Source organism: Capsicum annuum, chromosome 5 (genome assembly GCF_002878395.1).
Source record: "Capsicum annuum cultivar UCD-10X-F1 chromosome 5, UCD10Xv1.1, whole genome shotgun sequence".
Classification (NCBI taxonomy): domain Eukaryota; kingdom Viridiplantae; phylum Streptophyta; class Magnoliopsida; order Solanales; family Solanaceae; genus Capsicum; species Capsicum annuum.
Window position 1 is genome coordinate 186,137,872 of NC_061115.1, and position 6,675 is coordinate 186,144,546.

The window sequence follows — 6,675 nt, forward strand, 5'->3', positions numbered from 1 at the left end:
AGTTAGTGCTAGATTTAGTGCCATAGTGAGTCCAAAAATTTTAAGAGTTGTATAAGTTGGTTTGAAGCTTTATATGGCTAGGTGAGGATAAGGAGTTAGTGTCATAATTTGTAAATACTAGTTCTTTGATTTTGGTCGTGGTAATAATATTTACAATTTATTGTCAAAAAAAAATAATATTTGTTTTATTATTATTGTTGTTGTTGTTGAATATTTTATTGTTATCACTCATTTCATATTTTGTGTTATTTTTGTAAATCACCTAAAGAAGTTATATCTTATTAAGACGAATAGATATTTGAAGCACAAGTTAATTATATGTTTGTAATAGGCACTTTACCGAAAAACATTGAGGTTGAAGAACTCAAATTTTATTGATTTGATTTGATTTATAGATTTAAAAACTCGACGCAGATGATTAAGTTTGATATTTAAAAAATTTGAACCAACCCGATCATATACACCCCGAGTTACAATAATCTCTCATTAAAAAAGAAAATAAAATTTACGTGCACACTATGATGTCTCTTGAATAAATTTTATCTCAATGTTGTGGCCTCATAAAAAAGAAACACCATAAATTAATTGAAGTTCACGACCTTTTAATTTATATGAAATTAATCTTGACATAAGGGAAGTTCATGTTTAAATACTCCTTCCATTCTATCTTTTTTTTTTTTTTTCCAAAAAAGCTGGCTGTTGTCATTTATTCACAAAATAAAAATAGTCCATATAAAAATGAAAAACCGGACTTAGGCCCAAAACTAACCCCAATCTAAAAATATAAAAGAGAAAATTAAATGTCCAAATCAGGCAAAGTGCTAAAATGAAAAAGGAAAGTGGAAAAAATTTTCCTACGTTATCCAATGAGTTCAACCAGCTTCCAACAACTTTCGACGGCTCAAGCGATTTTCGATGAACTAAAGCCTCAGGCAATTTCCGGTGGCTCAGGTGACTTTCTTCCGTTTACAATTGCTCGTTGTCTATGCTTCTACGTAGCTTTTTAGTGAGCTAATATTACATTTTGTCCAGCTTTGGTATGATTTAGACAACATTTCACCTCAAACTCTCATTAGGTGTTGTGCACTCAATACCCATGGAATGTGTTTTCAAGCTATCCTATGTTATCTCTTCTCCTTTGGGCTACAAATCCGACCTTCATTTGATAATTATAAGTCCTCTATAAAGGGTTGAATCTCTGAGATTAATAACATTTTCATATCGTATTAAGTAATTTATCCTTTTAGTATGCTTATAATTAATGAATGAGAACTTCGTTTTCAGTTTTGAATTTGTTGTGCATATATCTAACTCCTTTATGTTGATCTTCTAACTATATTTTCTCTAAATTTTGGGAGTATGATACAAGTCAAATGGTCGTCTTAGCTTTTGATAACTTCTTTGGAGACCAATACCTAAAGGCCCAACACTTGGTCACCTCGAGGGCACAAGAATATGCAAGGAAGACCCGTTTTGAGCAAGACATAAAGCAATTCCGTGTGTGAAAGGTTGCTTGGATGCATGCCTTGATACTAACCCGAGGACCATAAACCTTGAAGAATGAACCATCCTCGATTTTGAAAGAATGAAAGAGGCTTCATTCTTCAAGTCCAAACATACAAGGCGCCATTTATGAAGATGGAAGCTCGTGAGAGTATGTTCCTTCATCTAAGGGAGTGTACTTGCTAATATGTGAAGAGAGACCTTGAATATACTCCAAGGCAGCCTAGGATAAACTCCAAGGGCGCCTTAACTTAGGGGTATTATGGTCTTTTGATACTCCTCTTTTACATTCCAAAGGAGCACCCTTCATTAAGGGTATTTTAGTCTTTGTCTGTAATAAGTATAAATAGACAATTAGGCTTTTATTTTTCTTAGTTTTGAAGAATTGATTGAGTGAAACTCAAATTGTATTTTCTTTCCTTAGTGTAGGGCTTGTAAAAGCCATCTTAGTGTAGGTCTTGGAAAAGACATTAAAACTAGGGTCATCTTTGAGTGTCAAATCACTCTTGTTGATATTTTGGCAAGAAAGGTTGGGTGCTTGAGGAGTTGATCCCTTTGTGTCCACCTAAGAGTGTGGTGTTATCCTCCATTGGTGTTGTGTGTTTTGGTGTTCGATACACACCTTGGTGCTATTCATTGATGTAGGTGTATGTCTCACTATCTATCTTTACGTTTAATGCAATTCGTGTGTTCTCTTCTTCATCTACTCTTCTTCTAGTTGTTGATTTTTGTTTCTTTAGTCTTAAATTTCAATTATTAGGTTAGTTCTTGTATCATTTAGTATCGGAGTCATGTATTAGAGTTGTTTCCACAACTCTAAGCCTTGGATCTAAGAAAATCTCAACAAAAAAAAGAGTCTAGAGTCAAAAAATACAAAAAAAAAGTGTTGAATCTTGTGTGTGTGATAGTAGATCCGAATTTCTCAACTTAGATCTATTAATTTTTAGCTTGTTTTGATAGTTTCTAATGTTAGATTCTTGTTCTCTAGCACTTAAAGGGTCTATATCTAAGTTTAGAGCAAGATTTGGTTGTTTTTGAGCTAGATCCACCATTGTTGTTCCTTGTTTGAAGTTTTTTGAGGTGGGATCTCATGGTGAATACCTTGTTTGTGGTGTGTTGGGGCTGATTTGTTGATATTTGAATTATCTTGGCTAAAGGAACCTAGATCTAAAAGAAAATTTGAATTTGGGATTCATTTGCCTAGTGGTCAAACCTTGGTCAACTCTTGAATATTCATCTTGTTTATCCATCATCTTCAAATTTTGTTGAAGAAGAATATTCAAGTAGCTTGTTTGATCCAAAAAGGGAGAAGAAAGAGAGTGTACTAAGTGTTTGCACAAGAATATTTCCTAGCATATTCTAAGTCTTCCAAAAAGGAAGAGGGGACAAGGGGACAAACAAGTACAATTGAAAGTACACTTGAGCGGACCAATCCACTTTGAATTCATTTGAAGCTCCAAAAAGGCTTCAAACTTTCAATTTTCCCCCTAAAATTGAAATTTCGTCTTCTCCTAATTATGTTTAGCCGAAATAAGTGAATTGGGATTTGAAAATTTTGAAAAGTGGCGTCCAATCATAGTTGCCACGTCATTGCTTATATAAACAACCAAATTGAGTCCTAAATTAGATTTCTAAGTTTCCATTTGTTGTTTCTAGTTGCTTTTGTGTTGATTCTACCACTAATTACCAAACTAGTAACTACCTACTAGGTTGATAATTAGTCTAGAGTTCTTTGTTTCGTGTCTACGTTTCTTTTGTGCTTTTATCATTTGTAATTCTTTGTAACTTGTTGGTTTAAGTCTGTTAGCAATTTTCTTTGAGTCATATCAAACGAAAATCCATTCTGGGCCAAAGTAGAATCATCCCTCACTCACTTGTCAAGTATATGCCAAAGTTTCAACACTTGTGAGACCAAGTGTGAGGCAAGAATCCGAGAGTGAGAGAGTTGGTGAGGATATGTGAACTAACTTTTTTGTTCATTTTGTAGGTTTGTTTCTTTCTTTTAGGTGCCATGGCTGTCAATAATTTTAATGACACGTTTGATCGCATCAATGACCATTGTGATAGCTTCATTTCCAACCATTGAAGAGATATGCCAAATGCTTAGTGCACTAAATCCCAATTTTGGGAAAAGAGATGAAGAGGTGAAACAAAGGAGGAGACTTGAAAAACACCCTTGTGATGAGAACTTCTCAAAAGAGAAAGTGGGCTACCATGATCCAAACCAACGCAAGTGCTCAAGAACTTAAAGGTAAAATAGCTAACTCTTACATTTTTGTGCATGTGAACGATGATTGTATGGCTAGTAGCCCATTGAGCGTGAGTGGTAGCTTATCTATTTGTGAGTCTATTGTTTCTTTTCCTCTTGATGATGATGTACATGTTGTAAGTGTGGATACACTAGTTGATCCTATTGATGACCGAATTGACTCTTCTTGTAAGATCAATTTATGTCCACCTAGTGTTGAAGCCAATGTGATGAATGAAAGTACATCGTCGATTGATTCTTTACCTATTGTTGATGATGTACATGTTGTGAGAGTAGATACACTAGTAGATCGTATTGATGACCGAATTGAATCTTCTTGTAAGATTGATTTGTGTCCATCTAGTGTTGAGGCCATTGTGTTGAATGAACGTACATCGTCTTGTGAAACTTGTATTGATCAACTCGTGTGTGAAAATTGCCCACCACTTGAGGTTATGTGTGTTGTAATTAATAGAACTCAAGTGAATGAAGAATTTGATAATGTTGGTCAACAAAATGGGAGTGAACCCGAGAGCTATTATCGGAACAATCTTGTGCTTGAAACTGCTTTGAAACTTAATAGATCTTTTAGAGGGTGAAGAACTCACGTGTTCTGAATCTGCCCGTGGATTAGATCATCTCTCTTTAGGAATAATATCCTATTTGAAGATGATATAAACACTCCTAATGAGCCTAGTGGTGAAAATGATGGTATAGATTACTTTGGATACTATAGCCTACATGCTAACCACTATGGTGTGACAACATTCCTCCTAAAGATGAAAATCTCTTCTTGAAAGATGAGAGTACTCTTAAGGGTAAGGAATATGTAGTCTTGGAAAGGAATAACCAATTAGGTGATGAATGTGTTGATTTGCTTGAATATTTAAGAAACCCAATAGGCGGTTTTTCCTTGAAAAATGATTGCGAATATGATCCTTGTTATGAAACCCCACCTTTGTTTGATAATTATAAGGATGAATTGCTTGCTTCTTGTAAAGACTAAAGAAATAATCTCTTTGATTTTTATGGTGGTATGTGTATACTTGAGGGATCTTCCATAAGAGGAGAAAGTGTCTATTGCTTGTAAATTACTTCTTATTCTACTATGTGTGACCTTATTATTGAGAGTACTAATGGAGATGATGTTGAAACTAGTGGTGAGTACATACATGAAGACACCTTAGTAGAAGTTGACTTGAGTGATACCTTTCTTTACTCTCTACTTGCTTTTGATGATATGTATGTTATTGTAGAGAGTATGTCATGTAGTTTGGGTGAAACCTATGGGAAATGGGATTGTTTTCTAGACCCGTGTCTATGGTCATTCTTCTTGTTTAACCCCGGTGCCAAATATAGAATTGATGATATTGGTGCACCCAACTTGTTGCTTGGTCTACATGACAAACGAAGCATCACTTTTGGTGAATCCCATAACCAAATACTTTGTGCATCTTTCATTGGACTCTTAATATTTGATTCAAAAGATCCTTGGTTATATTGGAAATATGTGCAACCTGGGCATGTTGAGATGATTTGTTGTGCTAATCCTAACCTTCATGCCATGAGGATTTTGTATTTGTTTGTCCTCTCTTTGGTTTTGCAAGGTTTGGATTCGAGGTCAAATCCTTTTCAAGAAGGGGAGGATGATATAAGTCAAATGGTCGTCTTAGCTTTGGATGACTTCTTTGGAGGCCAACACCTAAAGGCCCAAGACTTGGTCACCCCGAAGGCACAGGAATATGCAATGAAGGCCCGTTTTAAGTAAGACATAAAGCAATCTCGTGTGTGGAAGGTTGCTTGGATGCTTGCCTTGATACTAACCCGAGGACCATAAGCCTTGAAGAATGAACCATCCTCGGTTTTAAGAGTATGAAAGAGGCGCCATTCTTCAAGTCCAAACACATAAGGCGCCATTTATGAAGATGGAAGCTCGTGATAGTATGTTGCATTTATCTAAGGGAGTGTACTTGCTAATACGTGAAGAGAGACCTTGAATATACTCCAAGGCAGCCTTGGATGCACTCTAAGGGCGCCTTAACTTAGGGGTATTATGGTCTTTTGATACTCATCTTTTACACTCCAAAGGAGCACCCTTCATTAAGGGTATTTTAATCTTTTTTTGTAATAAGTATAAATAGACAATTAGGCTTCTATTTTTCTTAGTTTTGAAGAATTGATTGAGTGAAACTCAAATTGTATTTTCTTTCCTTAGTGTAGGGCTTGTAAAAGCCATCTTAGTGTAGGTCTTGGAAAAAACATTGAAACTAGGGTCATCTTTGAGTGTGGAATCACTCATGTTGACATTTTGGCAAGAAAAGTTGGGTGCTTGAGGAGTTGATCCATTTGTGTCCACGTAAGAGTGTGGTGTTATCCTCCATTGGTGTTGTGTTTCTTGGTGTTTGATACACACTTTGTTTCTATTCATTGATGTAGGTGTATGTCTCACTCTCTATCTTTACGTTTAATGCAATCCGTGCGTTATCTTCTTCATCTACTCCTCTTCTAGTTGCTGATTTTTGCTTCTTTAGTCTTAAATTTTGGTTATTAGGTTAGTTCTAGTATCAGAGTATGTACTCTACTCTTTTTAGATCATATCCTTAGTCTGGTGCTTTCCTCTTGAGTCTTCTGATTGTTACTTATGGTACTAGTTGCATTTTCAATAGTATAATACCTTTTTATCCACCCTCTTACTCTACTAATCATCTCCACAATGTTCTAGGGACTTTCCCACCCCCTTTCACCATTTTAGTGAGAGCCAAAGAATTTGTCTCTAAGATTAAAGGTAATATTTGATGTTGTATACAATATATACAATCCTCCATCATAGCTAAAGCCTCAGTAAATATACTTGATTGTTCCTGGATTTGTCTATATAATGCATGCATTAAATCCCCATCCTCATTCCTGAGGAAAAATGCTAT

At 35.4% G+C, this 6,675-nt stretch overlaps 1 protein-coding gene across 1 annotated transcript; it reads left to right on the forward strand.

Annotated features, from left to right (window-relative positions):
• Positions 1-762: 762 nt before the first annotated feature.
• LOC124898956 lies at positions 763-5,916 on the forward strand. The gene is made up of 2 exons (XM_047413299.1): positions 763-951; positions 3,491-5,916. Exon 2 carries the CDS (start codon positions 3,685-3,687, stop codon positions 4,348-4,350), a length of 666 nt encoding a protein of 221 aa, XP_047269255.1. The 5' UTR covers positions 763-951; positions 3,491-3,684; the 3' UTR covers positions 4,351-5,916.
• The last annotated feature ends 759 nt before the right edge of the window (positions 5,917-6,675 follow it).